General features: G+C 38.9%; 1 protein-coding gene across 1 annotated transcript in view; it reads left to right on the top strand.

The window, feature by feature from the left end:
• Positions 1-15563, top strand: part of neb (nebulin) — a 322851-nt gene that overhangs the window by 214419 nt on the left and 92869 nt on the right. Inside the window, exons 109-117 of the mRNA XM_059971179.1 lie at positions 74-178; positions 2296-2400; positions 3072-3176; positions 4779-4883; positions 5452-5556; positions 6316-6423; positions 8868-8972; positions 12438-12542; positions 13308-13418. Coding sequence (XP_059827162.1) covers positions 74-178; positions 2296-2400; positions 3072-3176; positions 4779-4883; positions 5452-5556; positions 6316-6423; positions 8868-8972; positions 12438-12542; positions 13308-13418 — 954 coding nt within the window. The remainder of the gene's footprint in view (positions 1-73; positions 179-2295; positions 2401-3071; positions 3177-4778; positions 4884-5451; positions 5557-6315; positions 6424-8867; positions 8973-12437; positions 12543-13307; positions 13419-15563) is intronic.

Below are 15563 nucleotides of genomic sequence, written 5' to 3'. Positions count from 1 at the left end.
CTCCCTGGGCAGATTGTTTCCTAACTTATTTACTTTTCTCTCGATAACGGCATTTTCCTTCTGTTGATCTCAGGTGAAATACAGGGAGAAGTATATCCAACAGCTGGGGCTGTGGAAATCAATTGCTGATCTACCCGAGCATTTCCATCACAAGATTGTAACTGAAGCAATCAGTGATGTAAGTCTTTTGTTTCAGTTGTAAATTGATTTCACGAAAATGTAATGGTCATAGCAATCTCAGAGTGATAGTTCAAATCAGCACCTTAAATGACGCACAGATGGATAATGTGAAAAATAATACAGAGTGACAAACTAGTATTTTAAGGGATGCAGTACAATGTATTCAAAGTAAGTGTTGGTTTAAAACAGGATCTCCCAACCTTTCTTATTCCATGGACCAATACTTCTAAGCAAGGAGTCTGTGGACTCCAGGTTCAGAACTCCTGGTTTAAAACAATAATTTCATTAGACATTTTCCCTCTCTTGGATGTACTAAATATACAAAAATGCTGAAATCATGCCATCAAATTTCAAAAATAGAAATCAGCATTTATATCTTACTCCGTATGACACATATAACTAGATTCCTACACTGGTATTTTTTGATTTTCCACTCAATATGTGTCACAATAACTTTTTAAAACATCTTTATGATATTCCAATCTATAAATCTTGAAGGAACCAAATATTTTTGCTTTATAAAAATATTATTTGTGTTGTGTCTTGTCTCTCTCCTGCCTCTAAAACTTTTGATTGGCCAACAGGTATTCATATCCATGAGATTATTACTAATCTGTAAGACTGGAAAGTGTACAAAACTGGTTATCTATCTATCTCTTCCTCATTCCTGCCTTCTCTCTTTCTTTTATTCTCTCTCATTCTCTCCCTCTCTCTCAGACACATTTTTGAAAGCAAACAGGTGATCTTGCTCATTTATGTCAAATGGGTCTTCATTTTGATCTGAATCTGAAGTGGTTGATTTATGTCTTCAATGCACCATTTATTCTCAAGACATTTCACTCAGAGTAGTAATGGACTATAAGACATAGTAGCAGAATTAGGCCATTCAGCCCGTTTGCTTTCGATCATGACTGATTTATTTTCCCTCTCAACCTCATTCTCCTGCCATCTCCTGTAACCTTTGGTGCTCTTACTAATCAAGAACATATCAACCTCTGCTTTAAGTATACATAGTGATTTGGCCTCCGCAGCTGTGTGTGGCAATGAATTCCACATTTTTGCCATCCTCTGAGTGAAGAAATTCCTCCTCATCTCTGCTCTAAAGAGATGCCCTTCTGTTCTGTGCCTCCTGGTCCTAGACTCTTCCATTAATGGAGACATCTTCTCTATCTCCACTCTAGGCCTTTCAATATTTGGTAGGTCTCAGTGATTTCACTCCCCCCCCCCCCCCCCACCACCACCCCTGGTTCTTCTAAGTTCTAGTGAGTACAGGTCTAGAGCCATCAAAAGCTCCACATATGTTAATGTTTTCATTCTCGTAAACCTCCTCTGTACCCTGTCCAATGTCAGCACATCCTTTCTTAGATATGAGGGCCATACCTGTCACAATACCCCAAAAGTGGGTGACTAGTGCCTTCAAAATCCTCAACATTACATCCTCGCTTTTATATTCTATTCCTCTCGAAATGAATGCTAACATTGCATTTGCCTTCCTTACCACCTACTCAACCTACAAGTTAACCTTTAGGGAATTCCAAGTGGACACCCAAGTCACTTTGCACCTTCAATTTCTGAAGCACTCCCGCTTAGAAAGTAGTCTGCGCCTTTATTTCCTCTCCCAAAGTGCATGATCATACACTTCCCAACACTATATTCCATTTGCCACTTCTTTGTCCATTTTCAGGATCTGTCCAAGTCCTTCTGCAGACTCCCTGGTTCCTCCCCTCTTTTTGTATCATCTGCAAACTTGGCCACAAAGTCTAGATCTATCATCTAGATCGTTCACATATAACGTAAATAGTCATAGACTCAACACTGACCCCTGCGGAACACCACTAGTTACCAGCAGCCAACAAGAAAAGGCCCACTTTATTCTCATTCTTTGCCTTCTGCCGATCAGCTCATTGTTTGTCCTTGTACCTTTGTACTTGTACCTTTCCTGTTATGCTATCAGCTCTTGGCTATTTTAGCAACTTCACATGTGGCACCTTGTCAAAGACCTAATGAAAATTCAACTGAGCAGCATCAACTGACTGTCCTTTGTCTAATCTGCCTGTTATTTTCTCAGAGAATTCCAATAATTGTTACTTCTAATAATTGTTTCTTCTCAACCAGGTGAAATATAAGGAAGACTTGCAATGGTTGAAAGGAATTGGGTGTTATGCATGGGACACTCCTGATCTGGTGCTGGCAGAGAAGAACAAGGTGCTCTACAGCCAGGTAAGGCACACACGATGGTTGGGTATCCTAATATATTTATAGGAGCAAATCTTGGTTATTTATTTCATTGAGATACAGCATGAAATAGGCCCTTCTGCTCCTTTGAGCTGTACTGCCCTGCGACCCTCAACTTAACTGTTCCCTTTGCTAGCCTACAGGTCACCTTTGGACATGTGGCTTCTTCTGGGCAGTGTCTTTACAAGACAGCTGACCCCAGCCATTATCAATACTCTTCAGAGATTGTCTGCCTGGCCTCAGTGGTCACATAACCAGAACTTGTGTTATGCACCAATTACTCGTATGACCATCCATCACTGCTCCCATGGCTACACGTGACCCTGATCACAGGCGAGGGGGGAGGTTGGGTGGAGTTCTAAGCAGGTGCTACACTTTTCCCAAGGGTGACCTGCAGGCTAGCGGAGGGAAGGAGTGCCTTACATCTCCTTTGGTTGAGACGTATCTCCTCCCCACCATCTGTGCTTGTTGTTTAAGTAATGGGAAATACCTATTATCCTTGAAAGAAACATATAGGTTTTACTAATTCCATATGTAAAATGCATACTGAATTACAATTTGTTTGCCAAGTATAAAGTAAATATCTTGATCATTCATTCTGTTACAATATTTATTTTACTATGCCAGTTACAAATTTATAATATACTTTCTTGCAGAACAAATACCAGGAATCTGTCGCAAAACTCAGAAACAACTTCAAATACACTGCAGATACTCCACACATCAGACACGCGAAGGAGGCAATGGCCATTTTAGATGAGGTATGTGATGTTGAGGAGGGTATGCTTATGATACTTAGCGATGTTATGAGTGACCAACGTGTGACCCTCGGGCCACATGGAACCCCAATGACTGAATCTTGGGAGCCTTGATATCTCCGTTCATATTGCACTGGTGTCTCTCGCTGATATGAACTATTTGAGGGCCTAGAGATTTTTTTTCAGATTTTCCTAATTCTCATGCCTCAAATAACCACTGGCAAATATCATTCAGCCTTTTGTCATCTTTGTAGTTTACATTTATACCTTAACTAATCATTTTCTTCTTTTATTTGTGACTTTTTTGAACTGCTGCACAGAGGAACCACGAGGTTATTTTAATGTAAAATGCTGTTTTTTAAAAAAAATAACTTTTCTCACCTCAAGAGAGAAAAATGTGTTTCCTTAAAGCAGTTCATTCAAATTTGACAAAAGACTTTTTAACTTCTAAGTAGTTTCCTTTATAAACTAGAGGGTCAAGGACCTGTCTCCATGCTGTTTGCATGTCAATATCAGTACTTTTCATACTCTTTAGCTCTATGAATCTATGAGACAGTGAACAGCTAATATTGACAATATCAGTTATGCAAAATTTTAAGATTTAGCTGTAGTATTAGCTAAACTGTTGTGAAGAGTCAACAGCACAGCATTGGTGGAAATGAGATGAAGATTTAATTCTTTGAGTTCAAGTAACTAAAAGGAAGTTTTCTGGAGTCCCTTTTAGCCCAGATATCAAGGCTTTGAGCTTTTGAATCTAAGTAAAATTTCCTGAGCACACAGGTACAGAATTCTCAATAATATGTGCCAGAGGCTCATAGATGAGGCTGATTATGTTAACCTGTGTTTCCAAGTTTCATTTCATTGATTTGATATGTCTGAATTCAGAAATGGAATATAAATTGCAACTATATCTGTCTATCAGCACACACAAAATGCTGGAGGAATTCAGCAGATCAGGCAAGTGAATAAACTGTTGGTGTTTCCAGTTGAGGCCCTTCTCCAGGACAGGACAGGAAAGGAAGGGGAAGGATGCCAAAATAAAATGGTGGGGGGGGGGGAAATGAGGATAGCTGAAAGTTGATCATTGAAGCTAGGTGGGTAGGAAAGGTAAAGGGCTGGAGAAGAAGGAACCTTCTACTTTCAAGAGGACCATAGGAGAAAGGGAAGAAGGAGGGGCACCAGGAGGAAGTAATGGACAGGTAAGGAGGAGAGGTAAAAGGTCAGAGTGGGGAATAGTGGAAGAGGGAAGGGAGAGGTAAAAATTACAGAAAGGATAAATAAATGTTCATGCCACCAGGTTGGAGGCTACCTAAACAGAATATGAAGTCTTGCTCCTTCACCCTGTGAGAGCTCATCCTGACAAAAGGGAAGACTGTGGACCAACATGTCAAGACAGGAATAGGGAAAGGAATTAAAATGGTTGGAAATAGGAAGTGGGATTAAAAGGGGGGGCTGCTGGGAAATTCTGCTTTTGGCAGACAGAGCAGAGATACTCGATGAAGCGGTTCTCACTAATATTAGCCTGTGAGAGTCTTTTTACTGACAGTTCTAGGTACTTATTTAATGTAATATCATCATTTGATTGCATGTGCATCTTTTTTACAGAAAACATACAAATCTGAGGCCAAGCTCAAACTGAGACGAGGATGTAATGAATTTATGCGTCCCGAGATGCTGACTGCCATGTACAATACAGTGTTGGGAAGCCAGGTAAAACTACCTATTGTTTCTATAAAATTCTTCTTGCTTCTGTTCATTCCTTAATTATAAAACCCTATAGAACAGAAGTACTACTATTCCAATTCTTTAATGCTGGGAAAGGGAGGTCAAATAGTAATCATTAACAATTAGCAGCCTCAACTTTCTGTGCTCAGTTTTAGATAGAATACATGTTCAAATGGAATATTGTCACAAAAATACATTTACAAGTATTAAGAATTTGCTTTGGTGTATTGGTCAGGGTACTACATGCAACAAAAAAACAAAATTCAACTATTATAAATAATAAAGAGTTATATAAAAATAAAGTTAGGAGGACAAAGGCCAGATATGGAATAGAATGTGCATAGATACATAAATACCTGGATGTATTTACAATTTAAACAGTGGTTTAAAGTGTCTATAGTGTAATGCAGTGGGCTACAAGTATTGCTAGTTCATAATTCACAGCGTATCACTTCTTTTCCATAACCTGCTAGCTTCTTTGCTCTTGATTAAATATGTGCATTGGACTTGTGTCTGCTGTTCCCCATTAACCCTGTGCTTTCCTTGTGTACAGTGGAACTACAAGAAGAACTACGAAAAGACAAAAGACAAATTTACATCCATTCTGGACACTCCCAGCAACATCCGAACTAAAAAAGTGACCGATTTTATCAGTGATGTGAGTTGTTTACTTTTCATGCAGTTAATACAGTTGTTGCAACTCATAACCTTGCCATTATATCACCATTTCATAGGTATATTATTTCTATCTGGTTTACCAATGTTAATTTATTTTCAGACTTGCCAATTTTGAATGGTATTTTAAAATTTAGTTATTCTAATTTCTGCAAATTAATTAGTATGACAAACACCTTGGAGATATTTGTTTGTTTATTATGTTTCATGTGGTATGACGTAGTTGATCATGATTGTTCTTGACAAATTTTTCTACAGAAGTAGTTTGCTACTTTCTTCTTATGGGCAACGTCTTTACAAGGCAGGTGACCCCAGCCATTATCAATACTCTTCAGTGATTGTCTGCCTGGCGTCGGTGGTTGAATAACCAGGACTTGTGATATGCACCAGCTGCTCATCCACCACCTACTTCCACGGCTTCATGTGTGCCTGAATAGAGGGTGGGGAGTTTGGCTAAGCAGGTGCCACACCTTTCTCAAGGGTGACCTATGGACTAGAGAAGGGAAGGAGTGCCTTACTCCTCCTTTGGTAGAGACGTATCTCTACCCCACCACCCACTGGATATATAGCATCATAATTGAATGAACGGATTATTTTATACATGGGAAAATATTCATATTTCCCTGAATTTCTAAGATGTGGAGCCAAGGAAGAGTGTAGGGTCTTCTGTAATTCAGATAAAGAATTTGCATCCTAATCACAATTTTATTTTAAAACTTACCATTTCTTTTTGCATTTATAGATAAAGTATAAACTGGAACACAACCAGAATAGATCCAAGGGATATACTTCTATCCATGATACACCAATGCTGCTACACATGCAGAAGGTGAAGGACAGAATCAGTGCTGTAAGTATCTGCACACTTCATCACTGGTGCCATTTATTTTATATGTCAGTGAATTAAGTGATTCTCTGTGAGTTGCAGACTTCCTGCTGGTTGATTTATGCAGCTCTGACATTTGCTCCCTTCAAACAACATTTCCCTTTTAATGTCCAAATGACTTCTGAGAAATTACTGGTTTGCCTATTAACTGTGCATTAAACTCATTGAGGAAAGTTACTTAACGTGTTAATGTTCATTGCTCATGTCAATGACACTCTTTACAATGGCAAATTGCAAATCTTCCCTATAGGGGCAGCAAGTAATGTTACCTAGAGTGGGACTCGGGAGTCCTTAGTACTTAACTGTTGACATACAAGATAACAACCATGCAACTAGGGGCCATGGGTCAGAGGGACCTTCATTAGTAAGATATAAGGATGGTAGAAATTAAGTAGATTAGTTGATGTCAAATTACATACTTGAAAAGGAATCAAGAGAAATAAAGGAAAATTGTATTAAGATAGAAATATTAATTAATGGCATATTACATACTTAAATGTAATAGAGAAATAAAGAACATTCATATTAAAATAAATTAATAAATATTAATAAAAATAATATTTTAATTATCTAATCTAGGAATAACAAATGATTCCTTGCAAAAATATAGACTCAGCAATTTATCAGTAGGTGTGTTTAGTGGCCTGTCATTAAAAATAATCACAAAGTTAAAACTAACCTACACCATTAATTTTTGTTGCCAACTTATTGTGATGGGTTTTAATGGGCAATTAACGTACAAATCTAGCAATTACTCAACAGTAACAAGGAGATTTTTTGTAAGAGACTTTTTGTATGAAGCAGAATTAGAGCCACATCAGTAATCAGCTGGAGCTTGCTATCCGTGGCTACTGATTGCAGGCTCTGACTCTTTTATCCATGACATTGTATCTATTGTTAACACACTGTTATATTTCCAGGAGTATTTACTCAGAAATATTCTACAGTACATAGTGGTCCAAACTCAGAATTATCTTAGGTCGGCTCAATACAATATACCTCGTAGTAAATTAGACTGTTTTATTTTAGTGGGTCATGCTGAATAGGGAAACCAGCAAGAGGTTAAATTCGGCTTCTCTAGTTGAGAAGTAGTAACCAAATAATGTTATGTGGAAATAATATAGTGGAAAGTGTACATTTTTCCATTCATTTACTGATTTTTATTGACTATCCCAACTTTCTGTTGAGATGTTCAGCATAAGCTCCTTCCTACACCTTCATACCCCTTTGTAATGCCTGTTTCTTTCATCAATATTTTCACCACTTCTCCTTGAATTATTTATCCTTATGGTTTGAACCTTATGGTTTTAATTTTTCATTCATTTCTGGGAAAACATTGCAGCTTGTGTTAGTTTTTGGCAGATCTATAAAAAGATGCATCAACTTTTTTTTGAATATATCTGAATCAGAATTGTTAGTGGTAACAACTGCAATCAGCTTTAGGTTTGGCCTGAATATATCATCTATCCTCAGCCCACAAACACCTTTCCTTTTGCACTTTTTGTCTGAACTTTAGCTCTTCCATACTGCCCACCTCAGTCACACAATTCACCACAAGCAACTGACACTGGCCAGACTGCTACACTCAGTGGCCATGTTATTAGGTTCATGGTCTTCTGCTGTTGTAGCCCATCCACTTCAAGGTTCGATGTGTTGTGTGTTTGAAGATGCTCTTCTGCACTCCACTGATGTAACGCATGGTTATTTGAGTTACTGTTGCCTTTTTGCCAGCTAGAGCCGGTCTGGCCATTCTCCTCTGACCTCTCTCATATACAAGGCATTTATTTCCCCTATAGAACTGCCACTCACTGGACTTTTTTTTTTTGCTTTTTGCATCATTCTCTGTAAACTTTAGAGACAGTTATGGGCAAAATCCCCAGGAGCCCAGCAATTTCTGAAATACTCAAACCACCCCGTCTGGCACAAACAGTCAAAATCACTTAGATCACGTTTCTTCCCCATTCTGATGTTTGGTCTGAACAACAACTGAACCTCTTGACCACATCTGCATGCTTTTATGCACTGAGGTGCTGCCACATGTTTGGCTGCTCAGATATTTGCATTGACACGCAGGTATACAGGTGTATCTAATAAAGTGTATTTTAGCCACCAGGTGTATTTTGTCATTAACAAAGTAAAAGCTTCCAGGTAGCCCTTCAAGGTTATTTTCTCAGTAATTCTGTTTTAATTAAAATTAAAAGATTGAAAGCTACTTGAATTGACTAAACCAAATTTCAACATTGGTAAGGTTGAACTTTGAAAGTAGATGCCAGTAGCAACATGTTCCAGTGCTTGCTTGCCTGCCAGTTATTCGTTTAGTGTGAACTCCGGCAGACCAAATGATTCTATAAAAGATAACATTAGAATTCCTCTGGCTAACAGAGTTTTTACTTGTTCTTCATTGGCAGTTGAAATACAAAGAACTATACGAAAAGAACAAATCTCAAATCAACATTGATGCTGATGCCGTTCAAATTAAGTCCGCCAAGAATGCGTACAAGAACACAACTAATGTAGGTGCTATCAATATTTGAACTTAAGAAATGATCATATTGCATTTTCTACAGTGAGGAATCCAAGAGTACTTTACTGCTAGGGGAACAGTTTTGAAATTAAGTTAGTGAACAGTCACAGGTGAAACAGAGGTTGAATGTTAGTACTGCTGCCTCAGGATTCCAGGAGTCTGGGTTTGATCATCAAATACTGCGCTTGTGGGGCTTATATGTACTTCCATGAGAGTGTAGATTGCTGCCAAACGCTGCTGTTCTCCTGCTTCCCAAAGATGTATGGGTAAGTTAATTAGTTATGAAGGATTACCATTCATGCAAGTGAGTGGCCATACAGAATCAAAACAGAATCTGATGGGAGACTATGAAAAAGAGTAAGTTGTGCAGGTGCAAGAAAATCAGAGTGGTAATGGGATTAATGTAGTTTCTGCTCCGGGTGCCAGTGAATCCATTGGGCCAATTGGCTTCTTTCTTTGTCACTGGATATATAAGACACAAAATCAATGTTTATATCCTTGAATAAAACCACAAATGCCTTTCCAACAGTGGAGTCTGCAGGTATGCTCCTGTTTCCTGAATACAGTTTGCTTTTGGAGGGCAAAATTATTGGATTTTTGGTCCACTTAAAAAAGCTGTGCATTTCAGCAATTAAGAAATACAAACATTGTATTCCTGGGATGAAAAACCTCATAAAATTTGATATACTCTGGTAATATTTAAGCAAAGAGCTGAAAGGAATCCATGTAATGGAGTTCAGAGTCAGATTTGTTATCAGAGTGCATACATGTCGCCACATATAATCCTGAGATTCTGTTTTTGCTGGCATACTTAGCAAATCTACAGAGCAGGAACTGTATGCAGGATCAATGGACAACAAATTATGCAAATGCAAAAATAAATAAAGAGCAATAAAAAATTTGTATGAAATAACGAAATGAAACAGGATGAAATAACAAGATGAAGTGTCCTTAAAGTGAGACCATAGGTTGTGGGAACACCAGAAGTAGAGAGAGTGGAGTTATCCCCTTTTGTTCAAGAGCCTGATGGTTGAGGGGTGGTAATTATTCTTGAATCTGATGGTGCAAGTCCTGAGGTACCTGTACCTTCTACCTGATGGCAGCAGTGAGTTTAGTCAGTTCCAAAGTGCCAGATCCTGACAGTTCCTTAGTTTTAAATTGCTTAATATTCTTGTTACATTCTAAATGCAAAGACTTTTAGAAAATCTCGTGTCTAAATCTCAATTTGGCCCTTCTTCATAAAATCTACAAACCAAACCAATATTTCAGGTATTATTAGGTTATGTTGTTGTGTTATTACAATGCCTCACACAGAGAGACACTAGAAAGCGCTGAAGAAACTCAGCATATCAGGCAGCATCTGTGGAAAGGAATAAGCAGATGATGTTTTGAGCCGAGACCCCTTCATCAAGACTGATGACAATAGGTCCTGATGAAGGGTTTTGGCCTGAAACTTCGACTGTTTATTCACTTCTATAGATCCTGCCTGACCTGCTGAGTTCTTCCAAAATGTTGTGTGTATTACTCTGGATTTCCAGCATCTTCAGAATCCCTTATGTTTAGACACTACGTTCAGAATGTGACTTTGGCAATAATAAAATTATTGACACTTTTACACAAGACAATAGGAGCAAGAGTCGACCGCCTGAGCCCTCAAGACAGCCCTAATGTTTGATATGATTATGTTCCTTAGGCTTTAACACCTTCTCTCTGGATGTTCATATAGTTCTCAATTCCCCAATCTTTCTATCTCTTATAATCTAGCCTTCACAACTCAATTGTTTGAAGATAGGATCTGTCGGCACTCACTAGGAGTAATATTCACATTGCTTGAAGCTGTAAGCTGAACAGTAGCAGACTAGCCAAACGTTAAATAATATCTTTTTTAAAAATTTGCTCAAGCGGTGGAAACGTCAGAGGCAGAGTGTGCCTCGTCCTGTTTCTCCCTATGGCCTTACCATTCATGATGTATGTCCTGCCCTTATTGGTATTCCCAAATACATTATTTATTCAGAATAAAATCCACGTACAGCATATTCATCATCATCATTATGTGACGTGGGTGATCATGGTCTATCCATGACCACGATTGTTCTTGGCAATGTTTTCTACAGAAGTGGTTTGACATTGCCTTCTTCTAGACAGTGTCTTTACAAGACGGATGACACCAGTCATTATCAATACTCTTCAGAGATTGTCTGTCTGGCGTCAGTTGTCACATAACCTGGACTTGGGATATGTACCAGCTGCTCATACAACCATCCACCACCTACTCCCATGGCTTCATTTGACCCTGTTCAGGGGGCTTGGCAGGTGCTACACCTTGTCCAAGGGTGACCTGCAGGCTGGTGGAGGGGAAGAGCACCTTACGCCTCCTTTGGTAGAGACATCTCTCCACATCCTCCCCCAACCCAGATACAGTATATTACTCTTCCTAATTTACCAATTAACCCATATTATTCACTAAGACTACAAAAATACCAATTTATATGTCATCAGAAAACTTATTAATTGTACCTCCTATATTCAGATCTAAATTGTTCATATATAGGACAAACATTAAATGTCCCAGTGCTAGTTTATGTGGTACACCATGGTCACCAGCTCCCAATCTAAAAACAACCTTCCACCATCATTTTCTGTCATTTATTGCCAAATGAATTATGGCTTAATGGTAGTGTAGCAGTTCGTGTAACTGTAAAATCAGGATTCAATTCCGGCTTCTTCCTGTAAGAAGTTTGTACGTTCTCTCTGTGACCATGTGGATTTCTTCTGATGAATGTACTGGTTTCCTCCCACGTTCCAAAACAGATGTACAGGTAGGTGTGGTCATACTATATTGTCGCTGGAAGAACTTGCAGGCTACCCTCAGCACATATTCAAACCGTGTCGGACGTTGACACAAATTACGCATTTCACTATACATTTCAGTGCTTCATATCAGATGTGGCAAATAAAACTAATCTTTAATCTTAATTGATAATCATCTTCCCAAATTGCCTCCATCTCATGAACCTTATCTAACCTCATTGGAACAGCCTTCCATGTGGGACCATGTCAGTGGCTTTACTGAAATTCATGCAGACTTTAGAAACAGTTAGAAATATACCATATATATTTAAAATAATGCATTCATTTAAAACCACTTTCACATTGTATAAATTCAGAAGCATCACTGGTCCAGTGGTGGATGAGAGTCAAATGCACTGTGGATTAACCGGTGCAGAGAAAGTCACTAGTGTTATGGAAGGAGAGTTAAGCAAGAAGGTAATACATCAGAAGAGATGTTAGGGAGACGATTAGTTAGTAGTGTCGGGGGTGAAGAGCATTGATCACTAGTGAAAAGTTTGAGTCACTGACGGAGCTGGTATTGAATTGGGTGGGCTGTAGGAGATATGAAAACTACCTGGAGCTGAGTAGCATTATACATGATAGCATGTACTTGGTTTTGCAGCTTGATTATAAGAAGAAATACGAGGCCACCAAGGCGAAATGGATATGGACTGTGGACAGACCTGACTTCATACAGGCATCCAAGGCTTCACAGCAGCAGAGTGAGGTATGTGGAAGATTCAACAATGCCTCTTTTAAGAAATATATATATTTCCGTACTGGTGAGTTTGTCTCCTGATTTGGTTGAAAAATCTGGTTACCAAAAAAGATGGGACTCATTATCACTGGACAACAATTTTTTTTGAAAGTGCTGCTTCCTCAGAAATGCTTTGTTGATGACAGACCACTTGAAACTTAATGTAAATATAATTTCAAACCATTTGTATCATGTAGGAATTTGGAGAAACGAGAAATTAACTTGTATTGAACATAATGCATTTAATTGCATAATGGCATGAATTATGAATTGAAATAACAAATGGAGGCAATTTCAAAAGCTGGTGTGTGATAGGGAAATTTCATGGTGATTCCATGATCAGCAGCCCAAAATCCATAAGATACATCCATAAGATACAAATCATTGTTGTCCAGTGGAATTAAAAATTCTTCATGCAATGATTTTTATATATCTCCATGATATATAAATAACAAAATGCAGCTGCAGGTGAATTTTTCATAAGAACCTCAAAATAAAAACAACAAATCACAATACCAACAATTTATGTTAAACATTCAAAAGTGTCTGATGTAAGATAGCCTATTTAGAATAAAGCTGTCGCAAATAATTTGTATCGAGCTTTTCTGAGGCTTCAAGATGTGACCCCATATGCCTTAGGTGAAATGTTAAATCACTCAGTGGCACAATCATCTCTTAAACGATACTGGTGTGTGTGTGGACCTGCTAGTTCAATCTGTTTATTGTTTGTGATAGGTGGACTACAAATTGGACAAAGAATTCCTGAAGGGCTGCAAGATCTCTGTGCCCATTCTGGGAGACAAGAACATGGCATTAGCCGTACAAAATACAGATCTGGCCAGTGGCGTAAGTGCTGATTTATGTAAATTAGAGCGTGGATTTCTCATGGTTGGAAAACATTCACAATTCAGGCTTCAGGCTTTTCATTCTCTTCATGTGAACTATGTTCAGAAGTCCCAATTCTGAGCTTGAATCCATTGCAAAATACCATAATAATTTAAAATTACTGTTATTGATTCCCAGCAAGCTGTTTGCTACATAGTCTCCTCCTGGTTGGGAGTGAGTCAAATGGTTCATGAGCAGGCTGTGTGGGATGCTACCTGACATTGCTGGCCATTTTCTGGCACCCTTCTGTATATATGTCCTTGATGGTGGTGCTAGCGATTCTTTAGCCACTTTTCACTACCTGTTGTAGAACTGCCACTGTGCAGTTTCTGTACCAAGTAGTGATACAGCTTGTCAGGATGCTCTCTATTGCACATCTGTAGAATGACGTGAAAATGGATGTACGTAGTCCTGCTCTCTTCAGCCTCCTCGGAAAGCAGAGATGTAGGTGAGCTTTCCTGATGGTGCGGGATGTGTTCTGGAACCAGGAATGTTGTGTGAGATATAGAATCCCAGGAGTTTGAAATTGCTCTTAATTTCCCCTGCTGTGCCACTGATGTAAAGGTGAATGTGAATAGTGCAAGCTCTCCTGAAGACAATAATCATCTCCTATGTGTTGCTGATATTGAGGAAGTGGTTATATGCCTGACACCACGCCTCAAGCACTTCCAGCTCCTCCATTTTGGTGATAAGCCCCACAAATACTGTTCATTGGTGAACTTGACAATGCAAAGACTCAGGTGTTTGGCCATGCAGTCATGTGTGAGCAGAGTGTGCAGCAGTGGGCTCAGCTCACAGCCCTGGGGGGCACCCATGTTGAGGATGATGGAGAGGGAGGAGCAGTTGTCTGAGGTCTGTTGGTTAGGAAGTCCAGCACCCAATTACACAGTGGTGTACTTAGACTGAGGACCAGGAGTTTGTTCAACAAGGTTTATGGAACAATAGTGTTGAATGCCAAAATGAAATCCATAAACAGCATTCTGATATAAGTGTCCTTATAAGGGCCAGGTCTGTGAAAGGTGTTAAGTTGTCCTCCAGATTTTAAATTCCTTAGCAATCATAGTGAAATTTCCTTCAGTTCAATTAGTTCAGGTGTATGGATAATTATCCCTGTCATACTAATATATAATGAGTACAAGTACACCCCTTTCTATAATATATGTATTTTGAAATAAAACTGCTTTCAAAACCTACACACGTAGTCTTCAGTTCACTGTTTTTCATGCTACACACAGTACTAACCACAGCAACACTTGCTCAAGTGTGCAAGTTTTAGAAGAATCCATTTGCTCCACATTTTGCAAGCAGAGCAAGATCTTGCATGCAGTTCCACTGAGAAGGGTCATTATTTCAAGAGTAAAAGAAGGTAAACCAATGGTTTTAAGAAATCCAATAGTCAATGTAGGAGCCACGTATCTATTTTCTGTTTGTACTGTATTTTGCATTACACGTTTTATTTATTGATTGATTGATTGGGATACAGAGCAGTGTAGGTTCTTCTGGCCCTTCAAACTGCGCTGTCCAGCAAACCCCAGATTTAATTATAGCACACTCACAGAACATTTCAGAGTGACCAATTAGCCTACCAACTGATATGTCTTTGGACTGTGGCAGGGGACCAGAGCACCCTGAGGAAACCCACACGTTCACGGGGAGAACATACAAACTCCTTACAAGCAGTGGTGGGAATTGAACCCATGTTGCCTGTACTTCAAAGCGTTGTGCAAGTGTTACGTACCCTGTAACTGGGTCACTTATCAGCAAAGATAGAGAGGTCCATTGAAGTCTGATGGTACTATTTTTAACAGTATTTATTGATAAAATACACAAAAAAATAATATCAATGCAAACATACAGATTATATACGTCGTCAATACTAAATCTAAAAGCGCAGGTATAATAATACTCAATAAGAAATGGCTCTATCATTGTCTAGGGGATAATGTATTGTCCGATGGAAATATAAAAGTCACTTTAGTTCATTCAAGCTGTAGGCTGCAGCCTTGTTTGGTTGGAGAGAAAGACGGAGGTTTAACTTGCCCATTCCTTTTATGATGTCAATCCTTCGAGAGTCGTTGGGGGACTGGTTTCCCCTTTGTGTTAGCT

The sequence above is a fragment of the Hypanus sabinus genome, chromosome 5 (assembly GCF_030144855.1).
Source record: "Hypanus sabinus isolate sHypSab1 chromosome 5, sHypSab1.hap1, whole genome shotgun sequence".
NCBI classification, from domain to species: Eukaryota; Metazoa; Chordata; class Chondrichthyes; order Myliobatiformes; family Dasyatidae; genus Hypanus; species Hypanus sabinus.
The sequence above is the reverse complement of the archived record's forward strand: the minus strand, read 5'-3'. Positions and strand labels throughout refer to the sequence as shown.